Source organism: Moschus berezovskii, chromosome 22, assembly GCF_049115385.1.
Source record: "Moschus berezovskii isolate FMDL1 chromosome 22, NW_MosBer_1.0, whole genome shotgun sequence".
NCBI classification, from domain to species: domain Eukaryota; kingdom Metazoa; phylum Chordata; class Mammalia; order Artiodactyla; family Moschidae; genus Moschus; species Moschus berezovskii.
The window spans coordinates 10,316,060-10,332,738 of NC_142481.1; the positions used below are offsets into that span (position 1 = coordinate 10,316,060).

The window sequence follows — 16,679 nt, forward strand, 5'->3', positions numbered from 1 at the left end:
ATTCGGTATGGATATGAAAATTTACTTAGAATGTGAAATAATAACATATTACATATTTAAAAGAGCTGGCAAATACCACAAACATTGCAAAATCCCAGAAGATAATATGTTTTTTATTAATTTACTGCCTGACACACCTCTGTGGTTATGTTTCCTACTTTTTTGGCTGCATGTCCCTATTTCATAATATCCTTACCTCATAATATTCTCATCTACAGAGAGAGAGAAAAGTAAATTATCTTTCCTCTAGCATACTTGATGGAACTTTTTTTTAGTCATTATCATTTAGAAAACGTTCACAAGACAGACGGTATTGGTGATTCATCTAAGTATTTTGGAAATTTGGGGAAAGTTTCATGAAGTTTGTGGTTCAGAGGGTAAAGCGTCTGCCTGTAATGCGGGACACCTGGGTTCGGTCCCTGAGTTGGGAAGATCCTCTGGAGAAGGAAATGGCAACCCACTCTGGTACTCTTGCCTGGAAAATCCCATGGATGGAGAAGCCTGGTAGGCTACAGTCCATGGGGTCGCAAAGAGTCGGACATAACTGAGCCAACTTCATTTTCTACTCATCTTAGCTACACATTTTGGAAAATGTTTCTATGTGTTAACTTCTGGCTCAGTCCTTTTAATTCCTGATTCACTTTCATTATGCAGGTGCTTCTGGAGTAGATCATTTGAGGACCATTCATACAACAACAAACTGGCCTTGTACCTTGTGAGTTAGCACCTTGGACAATACGATCATTCTGGAAGCCATTCAAGACACCGGGACAATTACCTAACCAAAGACACTTGGTTAGGTAATTCAAATATAGCTCAAAGTGTCTATAAACTATGGGTTTCCCAGGTGGCACTAGTGATTAAAGAACCTGTCTGCTAATGCAGGAGACTGGATCAGGGATTCTCGCCTGGAGAATTCCGTGGACGGAGGAGCCTGGAGAGCTACAGCCCATAGGATCGCAAAGAGTCATATGAGTGAAGCGACTTAGCATGCACGCACATCTACAAACAATATCAAAATATCCCATAGAACCCAACCTAAAAGTACCTTCAACTCAACTTCCCCTCACCTAGATCTCATCAGTAACCAAGGTGACTCCAGCACCATGCATGATAGAGAAATGCCACACAGGGACACAGAACAGGGAGAAGTCAGTCATCTTAACCAATTGCATTTTTAAAAAATTTTTATTTATTTATTTTGGCTGCCCCTTAGCTGTAGCATGCAGGGTCTTCAGTTGTGGCACAAGTAATATTCATTGCAACATTTGGGATCTAGTTCCCTGACCAGGGATCAAACCCGGGCCCCCTGCATCGAAAGCATGAAATCTTAACCACTGGACCACCAGTTGTGGTTTAGTCTTTGAGTCATGTCTGACTCTTTGTGACCCCATGGACTGTAGTCCTCTGTCCAGGCCCCTCTGCCCATAGGATTTCCCAGGCAAGAATACTGGAGTGGGTTGCCATTTCCTTCTCCAGGGGATCTTCCCTACCCAGGGATCAAATCCATGGCTCTTGCATCGGCAGGCAGGTTCTTTACCACTGAGCCACCAAGGAAGCCCCTGGACTATCAGGAAAGTCTCTTAACCAACTACACTTTAAATATCTTCCTTTTGCAAAGTTTTCAGAAACGTCAGACCGCAGGGACACCTTACTGGAGCCATGGAAAGGCCTATGCAAAACAAGGGCCCTGAAGCTTATGTGAGCTTTATGATAAATCCACTCTTAATACCAGTCATCATGCATCTATTAAATTGAATATTCATTGTGTGCCAGAGGCTAGTGCCAGAAATCCTGCCCTGAAGCATCATAGCTAATCTTGACACAGCCACCAACTGCTTGTGAGGGCCCCTTCGTCGCTGGGTGTGAGTTTTCCCACCTGTAGACTGAGTATTGCTAAAAAATAACATTTTGGGTTATCGTGATGCCCAGACATAAGGTTCACTAGACAGTCCAGTGAACTTGAGAGTGTTGAAGTCAGAAAGACCTGGATTAGAATCCCAAAGTGTATGAAAAAAAGAGAAAAATCTCAAGACTTCATCTTACCATCTTGGGACTACCCATAAGCCATGCATCTTTCCTGAGCTTCGTTGGCTTCATCTATAATGGAGTTCAATGCGTTCACTCATTCATCCATTCGTCCGCCGTTTACTGAGCACCTGCTGTGTTTGGGGCACTTTTCTATAATCCAGGCACTATGTGCTGAGAGTAGGAACCTCAGTGAACAGACAGAAAAAGCCTATGCCCTAGTGAAAAGAAAACATATAAATAAAATAAAATATAATAAATATTTATTTATATAAATATGTTTATAAAATACAAATAGGGACTTCCCCAGTGGTCCAGTAGCTAAGACTTCGCCTTCCAATGCAGGGAGTGAGGGTTTGATCCCTAATCAGGTAACTAAGATCTCACATGCCACAGGTGGCCTAAAGTTAAAATAAATAATAAATAATATTTTTTAAAACTTGCAAAGAAAAAAAGAGAAAGATGTGTCTGTCTCTTTAAAAATATACAAGTAAATAAATGTTAGCTGGTGAAAAGTGCTATGGAGAAAAAGAAAAAGCAGAGTAAAGTGGGCAGAATGGTCGGAAAAGTTATCTCCGAGAAGCTGGCTGAGACCAGAGACCCGAAGTAAGTGTAGGAGCCATGCTTGTGGGCCAGAGGTAGAGCATTCAAGGAAAAGGAACAGTGAGTGCAACAGCCCTGAGGTCGAGAGCATGCCTGATGCATTTAGAGCAGTGAGGAGGTCAATACTGAGTGAGTGGGAACGGAGTCCACGATGTCGGGGAGGGAGCCAGAAACCGAGTGGTGCAGGGTCTTAAAAGTCATTGTGAGGTCTTTGGGTTTGGCTCAGAGTGAGAAGGGATCTGTGGAAGGTAGAGGGCAGCAGGGGCATAACTTTACTCACATCTTGAGTGGTCTCACTGTGTTAAGAATAGGCTGTTAAGGGACTTGCCTAATGGTCCAGTGACTAAGACTCTGTGCTCCTGCTCCCAATGCAGGGGACCCGGGTTCAATCCCTGCTCAGGGGAACTAGATCCCGCATGCCACAGCTAAGAGTTCTCATGCTGCAACTAAGAATTCTCGTGCCACAGCTGAAAAAAAAAAATCCTGTGTTTCACAACTAAGACTCAGCACAGCCAAATAAATAAGTAAATATTTTTTAAAAAGAGAGAATAGTCTGTTCAAATAATTCCAATGAGATAAAATGGTACAACCTGTGGAAAACCTGTTGGTGGTTCTACATAAAGTTAAACATAGAATTCTCAGGCGACCCAATAATTCCACTCCTAGGTATATATATTGAAGAGAATTGAAAACTTGTGTTCAGATACTTTACATGAGTCTTCATAGCTGTATCATTCATGATAACCAAAAGGTGGCAACAATCCAAATGTGTATCAGTAGATGAAAGATAAAGAAAATGTGGTCTGTCCATACAGTAGAATATTATTCAGCAGTGTAAAGGAATGGGGTACGGATCCGTGCTACAAACATGGATGAACCCTGAATACATTGTGCTGAGTGAAAGAAGTCAGACACAAAGGGTCACATATTGCATGATTCCATTCACAGGAAGCATCCAGAGCAGGCATATCCATAGAGACGGAAAGCAGACTAATGGAGGCAGGGACTGGGGCTGGGGCGTAGGGGTGGGAATGGGGAATCACTTTAATGGGCGTGAGGTCTCTTTGGGGGATGATGAAAATGTTTTGAAACTAAATAGAGATGATGCTTTCACCACACTGTAAATGTATGAAAAGCCTCTTGTCTGTGCCTTTTTAAGTGGTTAATTTAATGGTATGTGGCTTTCATCTCAATAAAACAGTTTTTAACAATTTTTAAGCAAAACATTACCAAAAAATCATTCACATGAGAGGTGGCTTTTCCGAGGGTGGTAGCTGTGGAGGTGGAAAGACGTGGTTAGAATCTGCATCTATTCTAAAGGTAGAGCTGACAGAATTTGATGATGGATTGGCTGTTGGGAGAGAGAGAAAGAGGAGTCAGAAATGATTGCAAGGTTTTTGAGTGGAAAGCTGCCAAGATGAAGTTCCCATTTATTGAGATGAGATGAATAGCAGGTGGGGGAGGCAGGGGGCGAATGGGGATCGGGGGTTTGGCTTTATATGTGTTGAGGTACCTAATAGATTTCCAAGTGAAAGTGTTGAGAGGGTAGCTGAATAGATGTCTGAATTCAAGGATGAGATCTAACCTAAATAGATAGATAGAATAGAATAGATAAACAGGATAGATACAGACAGATAGTTGATAGATGATCAATAGATAGTATAGGTAGATAGTTGATCGATGATCAATAGCTAAATAGGATAAATATTAGATAGAAATATAGACAGATGAAAGACAGACAGTTGTTAAATAGATAATCAATAGATGGATGGATGGATGAATGAATATGGGAAGCCATCCCCAAAGGAGTAAATGGAAAGAAAAAAGAACAGAACCAAGGACTGAGCCCCCAAGACCCTGCAATGTTTAAAGACCCCAAAGATGAGGAAGAAACAACAGAGGAGTCTGAAAAGGAGCAGCCACTGAGCTAGGAGGGAATTCATGAAAGTGGGGTGTCCTAGAAGTCAAGGGAAGAAAATAAACCTAGGAAGAGGGTGTGGCTGTCCACAAGAAGGCTCAAGTAATATGCAGGCGGGTCACTAAACTATCAGGTTGAATCACAGAGAGGTTCCTGGTAACCTCAAGAGCTGATCTGGCCAAGTGGTGGAGCCAGACCCTAACTGGAATGATTCAAGGATTGGAGAAAAGGAATTGGAGACATTGGTACAGATAACTTTTTTGGAGGGTGTTTTTGTTGTAAAAGGCAGCAGACCATTGGAGCTGTAGCTGGACAGGGTTTAAAAAGCTTGTCTGTGTTAGAGCATGCTTTTATGCCAATGAGATGATCCAGAAGAGAAGGGAGAATTGATGATGTAGGAGAGGAAAGAATTGCTTGATTTACAGCCCTGAGTAGCAAGAGGTGGAGAAAGCAATGGCAACCCACTCCAGTACTCTTGCCTGGGAAATCCCAGGGACAGGAGCCTGGGGGGCTGCTCTCTATGTGGTCGCACAGAGTCAGACACAACTGATGTGACTTAGCAGCAGCAGCAGTAGCAAGAGGGGATGGGATGTAGTGCACACATGAAGTGTTCTTGGCAAGGAGGGTTTCCCAGCCTTAGCAGAAAGGAAGGCAGAGAACAGGGTCGCTGGTGCTGGTAGCTGCAACACGGTTGCTGGGAATATGCAGAAATTCTCTTCTGATAGATTTAAAACAGGAACAGGGTCAAGGGTGAGAGTGATGCCAGGGAGGACATGGTTGAGATTGAAGGAGGGAGGAGAATATATGAAATATGCTTCCAGGACTGTGGGAGAGTGAGTGGACATGAGCAGGGCTTCCAGGGAGGAAATTACAGTAAATCCAGATTCATCGAAGTCTGTGTTTTTGTCCAGCCATGTTCAGCAGGTGCAAATACACGGAAGATGAGAACAAGAGTTAGGTGAGAATTGCCTGCCGATTTCATTCACATAAAAGCTGGAGACAAGAGCTAGTACCTGGTGAGTGCTGGAAAGGAAGGCATCTGTGATCTTGTAAGTGCTTTGATTTTGGAAAACTGAGGGGCTGTGAAAAGAAGAGGGATCAGGATTTTGTCCAACTTTATCCCTTTACAAATGGGGAACAGAGGTCCATGTGAGTCTCTTTCAAGTTTCACACACTCTAACATGATTTTTTTTTTATGCGAGATGCTATTATTACTATACTTGAAAAATGTCCCAAAAGCTGGATCCATTATCCAATTTGCCAAGGCAATTAGCAAACATCCCGCAACCCCCTCTGGACTGTCCTGTGTGATGATTCCAGCTGTGATAACTCAGAGCCTTCATTAAGCCCTCGGTGTCTTTTCTGCATCCACTCATTCAGAGGCAATGAGGTGGTGAATGAGCGTGTCTGCCTGGTCCTTCAGCTCTGCTCCTTCTAGTCAGTTTCTCTGTTTGTCAGTTTTCTCATCTGTAAGATGAGAGCGATATCAGGAGCATGCATCTTGTAGTGTTTTTGTGAGGAATACATGAGTTACTGCAGGTAAAACCCTGAGCACAGTGCTATGTAGTTAACACATAATAAGGAGTGGCTATTATCATCACCCTGAATCCTCTTAATGATGCCAGAAAGGAGGTACTATTCTTATTCTTTTTGGCCATGCTGTGTGGTATGTGGGATCCCAGTTCCCTCACCAGGGATCCAAGCTGCACAACCTGCATTGGAAGCTCAGAGTCTTAGCCCGTAGACCACCAGGGAAGTCCCAGGGGGTACTATTATGCTGCCTTGTTTACTGTGACAGGGCTAAAATCTTAAAGTGTTAATACTCAAAGATATATATACACAGACACAGTTTGTAGTTATTCTAGGTGGAGATGAAGACTAAAGCAACCCAGAGAAGCTTAACTGATCTACATAAGGAAGTACATAAAGCAATACTTTCAAATCCATTAGATTGAAAATAAGACAGTCTAAGAACGCCAAGCTCTGGAGAAGTATGTGGAAGAACAAGTCATTGGGCACTGAAGTATTAATAGGTGTATCCTTTCTAGAGAATAATCTGGCAATACTTTGAGAAAATGAATCTGAGAATGACAATCTGATTTCCCTGCCGTCCAAATGAGGTGGATATGAGTATGAGCCTTGAGTGGAGTTTAGGTAGCAAAGAGTTGGAAAGAATTTCATGTCCCATCATTAAGTTTCAAGAGTGTCAGTCACTCAGTCATGTCTGACTTTTTGTGACACCTTGGACTATAGCCTGTCAGGCTCCTCTGTCCATGGGATTTCCCAGGCAAGAATACTGGAGCAGGTTGCCATTACCTTCTCCAGGGGATCTTCCCAACCCAGGGATCGAAACTGGGTCTCCCACATTGCAGGCAGATTCTTTACCATCTGAGCCACCAAGGAAGTCTCAAGCAGTGGAGTGTAAATCATTTATAATTCAATAAAATAATTTTTTTAAGTAGAATATAAACTATATCCTGGGATAGCCCATAAAAAGAGGTAGAAGTTGACATTCATGCCGTTCCTAGTAATGCTTTAAGATGTCAGCTTGCAACAATCTAATGAGAAAAGTACCATGATTTGTGCATAGTCGCTCAGTCATGTCTGACTCTTTGCAACCCCATGGACAATAGCCCACCAGGCTCCTCTGTCCATGGGGATTCTCCAGGCGAGAATACTGGAGTGGATTGCCATGCCCTCCTCCAGGGGATTTTCCCAACCCAGGGATCAAATCCAGGTCTCCCGTATTGCAGATGGATTCTTTACCGTCTGAGTCACCAAGGAAGCCCACCACGATTTAACAACCCCCATTTTACAGGTAGAGAAACCAAAGCACAGAGAGGTTCGTAACTCGCCCCAGGTCATTCAGCTAGTGGGCTCCTGGGCTGGGGCTTGAACCCAGAGAGCCCCTTCAGAGTCTGTAAGACTCATTCCTGGGACTTCTCTGGTGGTGCAGTGGTTAAGATTCCATGCTTCCAGTGCAAGGGAATGGGGGTTCCATCCCTGGTGAGGGACCTAAGATCCCACATGCTGCACAGCCAAAAAAAAATATTGTTAATAAAAAAAAAAGACTCACTCCTCAGAAGCTGGAAATAAGCACGGCCACATTGAGAGCTCTCAGAAAAGAAAGATAATGAGGCTCATCACTCAGTGATATTTTGCAAATTTAAAACACATCTGACCTTAAGGATACATAGGTATCTTTTTAAAAGGATAGAAGAAAGATTGGAGGCCAAAAATTAAGCACACTAGAGTGGGTGCTTACAGGAGGAGGAAGACCAAGGAGGGGAAATGACTAAAATTAAATCCCACCAAAGATGATTGTGCAGAAATCAGCTTCAGCCTTCGCACTTGTGGTTCTAAGCTCAAGAAGCGTAGATGTTCCCAGGGAGGGGAGAGGTGATGGAGGGGGTGGAAGTGTACCTAGAAAATTTGACTGAGAAGAGAAGGACTCGTGAGGAAGAGAAATAGTATAATAAAGTGAAGCCGTAGTGGGGTGGGGGTGACTTCAGCAGCCAGGCTGCTAGGGTTCAATTCCCAGCTCTGCGGCAAGTGACTTCACTTCTCAATGACTCGGTTTCCCTATCCACAGCAGGTGGAGAGATGGCACAGAAAACTTCGCCTTCCTCCACCAAGCTTAAGGCAAGAATTCTATATTACTCCTCAGTGTTCTTACAGAGACCCCAGTTTTATTTCTCTTGTATACAACACAGTGTGTGATCTGATTTGCCTTTAATTTTGGGTGCGCGGCACATGGCATCTTAGTTCCCAGACCAGGGATCGAACCTGCACCTCCTAAAGTGGAAGCTCGGAGTCTTAACCACCGGCCTCCCAGGGAAGTCCCTGACTTGCCTTTTTAAAGGTTGGCTCCAGTTGCTGTCAAAAGGAGAGGCAAGGATGGGCAGAAGTGAGGAGCTCGGGACAGGGGCTCCCTGTGAGAACCCAGACGGGGACGTGGACCTTGGTCGTGTTGATAGTGGCAGCGAGACGGAGGTCAGATTTGAAATCTAAAGGTGCCACAGCCAGGGTTTGCTGACAGATTGGATGTGGGTATGAGGGAAAGAGGGGACACCAAGGGCGAATGCAAGGTTTTTGGCCCGAGAGACTGGGAGAGTTTGGAATTTATCCCAGAGGCAGTAGGAAGTCCCAGGAAAGTGTTGAGGCTGGGGCGGAGGGGGAGGTAGAGATGTGGTCAGAAGGCGTGATCACCAGAGAGGCACCCAGGACGGGGAACACAGGTGGGGATGGACTCTAGCCCTGGCTCAGCCTCCAACTCACCGTGGGCTCCCAGACCTTCAAATCTCTCTCAGCATAAGAATTTTTGCTCTAAGACTCTCTGACTCAGGTAAACACAACATCCCACAAGATCAGACCTCCTCTCTTCATCCTGCCTCCCCAAGCCCATCCTTGCTCCACTGGACAGGACACAGACACTCCCTGGTCTGGGAACCAGGCAGATAATGTCAGTGACAATGGCAGGCCATGTTTGTGGTGCCGTGCCAACGGCTGTCCACACTCTATCACACAGAGACCAGACAGGAGCCCTGAGAGTTGGGTGCTTTATTATCACTCCCATCCGTAAAGTGGGAAACAGAGGTTCTGGAGAGGTGTAACGATCAGCCAAAAGTCACACAGGAGAACCAGGACTCCAGCGATGTCTCCCCAGCTGCGCTGCTCTCTACCGCCCTGGTCCAGCCATCAGCACCTCTCACCTGGATGGTCACCATCATCTCCTCCCTGGGCTCCTTGCTGCTACCCCAGCCCCCCACATAGTGTTCTTCACGTACAGCCAGAAAGAGCTTGTGATAAAACCTAACTCAGGGACCTCCCCAGGTGTTCAGTGGCTAAGACTCTGTGCTTCCAATGCAAGGGGCCCGGGTTTGATCCCTGGTCAGGGAACTAGATCCCACAAGCTGCAGTTGAGTTCACATGCTGGAACTAAGACACTGCACAGCCAAATAAATAATTAAAAAAAAAAAAAAAGAAAGAAAAAGAAAGTCATTGCTAGTATTAATTTTTAAAAAACCTGTAAATTGACTCAAATCCTTCCTCCAAATCCTCCCACGGTGCCCATCTCACTCGAAGTCAAAGCCAAGTCTTTACAATGGCCCTCAAGGCAGACACAGTGTGTTTCTTTTCTAACTCCTCTCTGCCTTGACCCCTCCTGCTATCCCCTCCCCAACTCTCCTCTAAATTCCCTGGGAGCCTCCTCCTTCCTCCAACAGGCCAGGTATACTCCAGCCTCAGGGCCTTTGCGCCCTCTCTTCCTCCAGAGACCCACATGGCTCGCTGCCTCACCTCCTTCCTCTCCTGCTCCGAGGTCACCTCCTTGGTAAGATCTTCCTTATCACTCAATTTAAAATTGTAGAGAATTCCCTGGCAGTCTCAGGGTTCGGACTCTGCCCTTTCACTGACAAGGGCCCAGGGTTCAGTCCCTGGTCAGAGAACTAAGATCCCACAAGCTGCTTGGCTCATTCAAAAGAAAAAACAAAACTTCAGCCTCCCTCCCATCCCCTGCACCCCAATCCCTCATCCCTCCTTGGTGTTATTTTTCTCCATGGCACTTACCATCATCCAACAGACTATATGTTACTTCTTTTGTGTTTTATCCTCTGCCTCCCTGGAACATTAGCTTGTGGAATTGGTATCTGTTTCATTCACTGCCCCTTCTCGGCGCCTAGAACAATGTCCAACATGTAGTAAGCGCTCAAAAATTTCTTTGTTGGATGGACTGAGTGAAGATTTGCCTTTAGGTTTGATGCTCATAAGCACAATACACTGAGTTCAATCCACCACGTTAACTATTCTATGTACCCTGACAGTGCTCCCGGTGTGGCCGAGAGACCAAGGCCAAAACAGGTAAAATCACTTGGCCTGTGTCCCTGCAAGGAGATCACACCCCTCCACCTCCCCTGCCCCTACTGGCATTCAGGCAAAAACCCCTCCTCTCTAGGGTCTGTTTGGTGCAAACAGACTCCAGGCCGGCCCCTTCCCCTCCATTGCCCTTTTAATTCCCGTGTTACTCCCCTGCTTAAAATCCTCCAGCGACTCCAGGATTCCACCTTGTAACCTCCCCACCAGGGGTTTTCATACAGTGAGCAGACCGTGGAATCAACCAACATTTTTCAATAGTCTAGAATGGATCAGAGTCTGGGCACATGGTATAGACATAGTATGGATGAAGGTACAGGAGAAGTATGATCTCAAGAAACTTTTGTCTCAATGTTCTATGCATTGGAATCATGATGGAAATGTGTTTCTTACTGTGGGTCAAAATATTTTGCCAAACCCTGCATTACACAGACCGCCTCTCATAAATCCCATGCGCAGACTGGATGGATGAAGTTAATATCGGCTTAGATTTCTCTCTTCGCTGGGACCCATGCCAAGTGATTTTACCTGCTTTCGTCTTGGACTCTGAGCCACACTAGGAGCACTGTTAAGACTCCCAGTTGACCGACAGTGAGACTGAGGCTCATACTGGAGAATGCTCAAGTCTGAGGTCCCCAGGCTGGGAAGAAGGAGAGCAGGGCTCGGGTCCCAGCCAACCTCCCTCTTGAGCCTGCCCACTTGCCCTCTTACCCTGCCCCCCCAGTCTCTTCCCCACCAACCCGAAGAACAGAGCCCGTCAAATTCTTCAACACCCCATCCAGCCGTACTGTTTGAAGCCCCATTTTTCAGGTTAGAAAACTGAGGCTAGAAAGCATTTCCAATAATCCACTCTTTTCAAGTCAGGAGAGATAAATGGCTAATGAAGCATCTTTGACTGTCTGGCTTCAAATTACCTGCTTCAAAACTTTATAGCTGTGTGATCCCAGGCAAGCTCGCTGAGCCTCAATTTCCTTTTCTGCAAAATAGGAATGATAATAATACTTACCCATGAAGCCATGCTTAATACGTTGGGATTTGTGCAAAGTTCTTAGATCAGTGGCCACACACCTTGATTGGGAATCTTCCCAACTGCCCTGTGTAATTGGACTGCTATCTGCCCCCCAACTTTGTCGCAGAGAAGAGGAGGTTCTTGCCTGAGTTAGAACAGCTAGGAAGTGGGAGAGTCAGAATGTGGATGCAAATTTGCCTGAGCTCCTAACCACTAAGTCAGAATAGTCCTTCAGGATGTAAGCATCAGCAGCAAGAACATTTTCCAAATTAAGGAACAGGAGACTCAGAGAGGGTAAAGACATGCCCAGGCCACACAGCAGGTAAATGGCTGAGCCAGGTTTCAAAGCCAGGCTTGTGTGTGTCCAGCCCAGGTTGACCTTTGTCCCATGAGCCCTTCCATAAAGCTCTGATGGGGCAGGAGGGCAAAGCTAGTTGAGATCTGCCCTCGCCTGCAACTCCGTCCCGGAGGCTTATAGCCCTCCTTCTACAGCCTAGGATGAGTGCTTCCCTAAAGGGTCTAAGGTGAGGTTACCGGGGTGGCACGGATGATGGCAGAGGGTGCAACAACCCCCTGCACTGGCCTCTGATTGGGGCCCCCGCAATCCCCCAGGATTTGGTGCTTGGAAAGCTGACGTTAGGTTGCTATGGCGATGGGTTTGGGGCGGTTGCCATAGCAGCAGAACTAGCCTGGGTTTAAAAATATCTAGGAGGAGGTTTGTGTTTGTGTGTGAGTGTGAGTGCGTGACCGACCGTGCTGTTGTGTGTGTCCAAACGGGAGGGCTTGTGGGGAGGTGCGGTGTGGAGCTAGGACTGCAGGCATGACTTGAGGGTGGGGGCTGAGCAGCACATAGAACTCCGTGTGTGTTACGAGTGTCGCTGAGTAGACTGTGAAGTCCCGTGCATTTTGTGCTTTAGTCTACATGGAATATGAATCTAAATGTGTGTGATTCCCCAATTAGTGTGGAAAACATAATTGAGTCTGTTTGTCAGTCTGTATATCACATGTCACTAACGTGTATGCCTTATGTAACATAGGCTGTGTACGTCTTGTGGTTTTGATCATATACTTATAACTTCTCCGTGTGTGTGTGGCCAAGTGTGGAGTTGTTTTGGCTCTGGAGAGGGGCACCTGGGACACACTCAGATATTAAATATGTATCTTTTTGTGCATGAGAGCCTGTGGTATGGCTTTGGGTCCACATGAGTGAATGCACATTATGTATATGGGCATCTGTGTGTCAGTGTGTGTACACCTATTTCCTGTGAGTCTTCATATATCAGAGTGTGCCTGTGTCAAACTGTTGAGTGTGCACCTGTGTGTCTGCAGGGGGGCCCCGTGTGACTCTGTGTTGGGGGGAACTTCACTTCTGACTCCATGGATGTTGGGGTATATATACCTGTGTGATGTGAGTATATGTGGCCTGGAGGGTCGAAGGTGTGTATCTCTGCCTGACCCCAGTATCTCCCTGCATCCCCCTGCCTCTTCTTTGTCTCCATGGCAACCAGCTCCTCAGCTCCCTCCAAGAAGATGGAAGGGGAGGATCCAGACTGCAGTGGACCACGACCCCCTCCCATCCCCCTGAGCTCTGGGGACAATGCAGGGGGAGGGGACAGATGGGCGGCCACCCCATCCACCCCAGGCCATCTGCTACCTTCCCCACCCCATCCTGGGGACCTGAGAGCATGGCAAAGGAGGAATAGGAGTAGGACAGAGCAGAAGGAGGGAGCCCCCAGCTGCCACAGTTACCCCCATTCAAACCCCCTCTGAGCCAAATCTCGCCTCTGGCTGATGTAGGGAGGAAAAAGAATAGTTGGAGACCAGAAATCCAGGGAGAAGAAAATTCATGTATCAGACAAAATCGAATATTAGCAATGATCCATTCTCAGGAAGGGCCCCCTACTTACAGTGAATTTGGGCTCTGAAATTAAGCTTGTCCTATGCTTTAATCCCAGTTTTCCCTCTATCTACCTCTGTGCCCTTGGACAAGACACACTCCAAGTTCCCGGGCCTCCATCTTGTCATCTGAAAATCAGGTTTTCTTAATGCCATGTATAGTAATACTTATTCTTTAAGGATCAAAACTGTTTCGTTTCCTGTTGTATCCCAGTGTTTGGGACAGTGCCTGGCATTTGTAAGGTTTGTTTGAACCTTACCGATTGAACTGATTGTCAGTTGGGTGCTAGGATCAGCGCTCCATGTTTTGAGTCAAGTGTCCATTGACTCAATTCCCTGAGCCCCTGTAGTAACTTTGCTGATTCTTCAAGTGAGAGAAGAAAGATTTGAGCAACAATTTCACAGCTGTCAGGGGTGGGAGACATGTGAAGCAGGCTTTCTTATCGCGACCAAGTGATGTCCGGTGACTGAGGCTCAGTTTCCTCATCAGTAAAATGGAGATAACAGGAATACCTCACAGAGTGGGTTGCTGTAAGGTTAAATGTTTGTGACGTGCTTACTGAGACCCGGACCTGGCACATGGTAAGTGCTCAATAAACGCTCATTACGGCGAGGGGTGGTGAACGTGTGGAGGAGCTCAGGGTCCTTACTGTATGTAGCCTGGTCCCTCTTGTGCCTGCGGTGAGGGGCGTGGTCAACCCAGGGGGCGTGGTCCAGGCTTCAAGGGCAAACCAATGGGGCGCCGGAGGGCGTGGCCCTGACCTGCATGGGCGTGACCTTGCGCCGGTGGGAGGGGCCAGGGCGCTGTGGGAGTCTCCGGGAAGAAGATGCTCGGGCCAGCAACCACCGCCAGCCCAGCCGCCGCTGCCGCCCGCGCTCGCCGCCCCCCGGGTCCCCACTAGCGGCCGCCTCCGCCTCCTACCTCCGGCCCCGTTCCTCCGGCCCCCCGCCCCGGACAGGGTCTGGGGGGCTCGGCCCTCTGCCCGAGGAGCAAAGAAGGGGGTCCCGTCCCCTCCAGTGGCGTGGCCAGTCCCCGGCCTCTGTGATCTTGCGACAAGACCCCACCCCTCAGTTCTCTCTGGGCCCTCTCCGAGACCCCCTTTTCCCTCCCGTCCCGCTCACATCCGCTCTCCGGGCTCTGTCAGCCCCCCAGAACCAGCTCCCTCCCTCCTCCCCTCTCCGGGGTTCCCCCTCCCCCATCCCGCCGCCGCCGCCCCCTCCCCCTCCCACATCCCCTCCCCTCCCCCTCCCCCGTCCCCCCGCCCCCCCCACCATGAGGATGATGGCCGCCGGCGCGGTGCACGGCCTCTTCACGGCCTCCGCGGCCCCGCAGCCGCCGCCGCCCCCGCCGCCGCCGCCGCCGCAGCCCCAGCCTCCCCAGCAGCCGCCGCCGTCGCCGCCGCAGCCGCCGCAGCAGCAGCAGCCGCCGCCCCAGGCCCCCCCCATGGAGCCCGAGGCCCCGGATTCCCGCAAGAGGCCCCTCGAAACGCCCCCCGAGGTGGTCTGCACCAAGCGCAGCAACACGGGAGGTGAGAAAGGGCTGCGGTTCGGCGTGGGGGAGCGGGCAGGGGGCCTCGCCTTTCTCCACCGTCCTCCCCCGCAAATGGCAGGTGCAAGGGCTCAGGGGAGGAGAAGGGCGCCCCTCCCTAGACTGGGGAAAGGAGAGGGGAGTTGGGGAGGGAACCGGCCCCCTTCCCCCTCTCGCCGCGGGCCCGGGGCCCGGGAGCTTTGTCTGCGATGAGAGGGGCTGAGGGGGAGGGGGTGGTAAGTGTCCTTGGGGGCGCGCAAAGGATGGGGGGCGTGGGTCCCTCCGAGCGGGTGTCTCTGTGTCCTTGAGGGGTGTGTGATGTGACCGTTTCGGGGCAGGGGTGTTCCCGAGCTGGCGTGTCGTGGCGGGGGGAGGGGAAGGAGCTGAGGAGGCCTGTGGACCCGGAGCCTCCCTGGGGATGTCCTGAGCCAGGGTTGCGCCCGAGGGAGGCATGTGTGGGCCACGGGCGGGATTGTGCTGGGGACAACCTGGGTGGGTGTGTTGGGTGACATGGGGGAAAGGGTGGGTGTGGAAAGCTCAGTGAGAGAATGTGTGGTTGGGACAGGTGCGTGTGTGGGTTCGTGTGTATACGTGTGAGCCCTGTGAGGCCTGGATGTGTGACATTAGGGATCATGGATATGACAGGAAGAAGGGTGTGTGTGTGTGTAAGAGATGAAAGGGGCTGGGCTTCATGTTTGAGACCCTCGGAGGGGTATGTGTGACAAGTGTGTGCATGTCACCCCAGAGGGGACTGTGGCAGTGTGACACATGAGTGAGAGGGTCTGTGTGACATGCAAGGGGGTGTGTGTGGGCTGCTGAATGGGCCGGCTCTGGGTATGAGCCATGAGAGGCCGTGTGGATGAGAAGAAGGCAGTTCAGTGTGTGACACAGGCGTGTCCCGGGTGGGGTGGGACCAGGAGGAGCTGGTGAGGGTCTATGACAAGAAAAGAGTGTGGGTGTGACTCCAGAGAGGCTGTGGCTGGGTGTGACACATGGAGGTGTGCAACGGTGACATCAGAGGGGGTGTGTGCAAGAAGGGAAGGTGGGTGGGTGATGGGGGAGAGGCTGGGTGAAATTCACGAGGGTGTGTAACAAGAGGGAAGGATGGGGGCCCGTATGACAGGGAGCAGGAACGTGTGCCTGTGATACCCGAGGGGTGTGAAAAGGGAAGGTCTGTGTGTGACACCCGCATGTGTATATATGTGTAACACGGGCTTGTGTGTGAAATGGTTGGCGTGGGGATGATTCTCTGTGCGTATGACAAGGGAGAATGTGTGTGATGGCTGAATGTTTGACAACACAGAAGGGGTGTGTGTAGAAGACAAGAGGGACCCTCACAGTGTGTGTGTGGAGAGGTATGCGGTCCAGAGAATAAAAGCCGAGCTGGGAGCTCTAGGTGTCTGTCTGCCCGTGGGGTAGGGTTTGTCAGGGGACTCAGAGAGCCCAGCCCATTAGCTTTTGGAAGGAGGGAGACCCCAGAGCAGACATGCCCCTCCCAGCGGTCACCTTGGCCAAAATCTTAACGCTTCCTCTGGCCTCTTCCTCCGGATGGGAAAGGGGTGGCCTGGGGCAGAGCACAACTCTTCTAGTGGGTGCGGTGGGGACCTCCCACCTCCTCTCCTCGGATGACGGGGAGCTGAATCTCTTCCTCCCATCCCAGCCCCCTGCCACCCCTGTCCAGGTGAGATAGGAATTGGGGAACCCCTGGCTGCCTTTGAGGGTGTCCAGCAGAAATTGGAGGAAAGGGAAGTTGGGGGAGGGGTAGGAGGGAGTTTCCTGTCCTTCTTCCTGCTCCCCCACCCCCAGCACACTCATGAATGTGTCCC

General features: G+C 49.2%; 1 protein-coding gene across 1 annotated transcript in view; it reads left to right on the forward strand.

Moving 5' to 3' along the window:
* Positions 1-14,167: 14,167 nt before the first annotated feature.
* Positions 14,168-16,679, forward strand: part of NOVA2 (NOVA alternative splicing regulator 2) — a 33,050-nt gene continuing 30,538 nt past the window's right edge. The window contains exon 1 of the mRNA XM_055411819.2: positions 14,168-14,854. Coding sequence (XP_055267794.2) covers positions 14,599-14,854 — 256 coding nt within the window. The 5' untranslated portion in view covers positions 14,168-14,598. The remainder of the gene's footprint in view (positions 14,855-16,679) is intronic.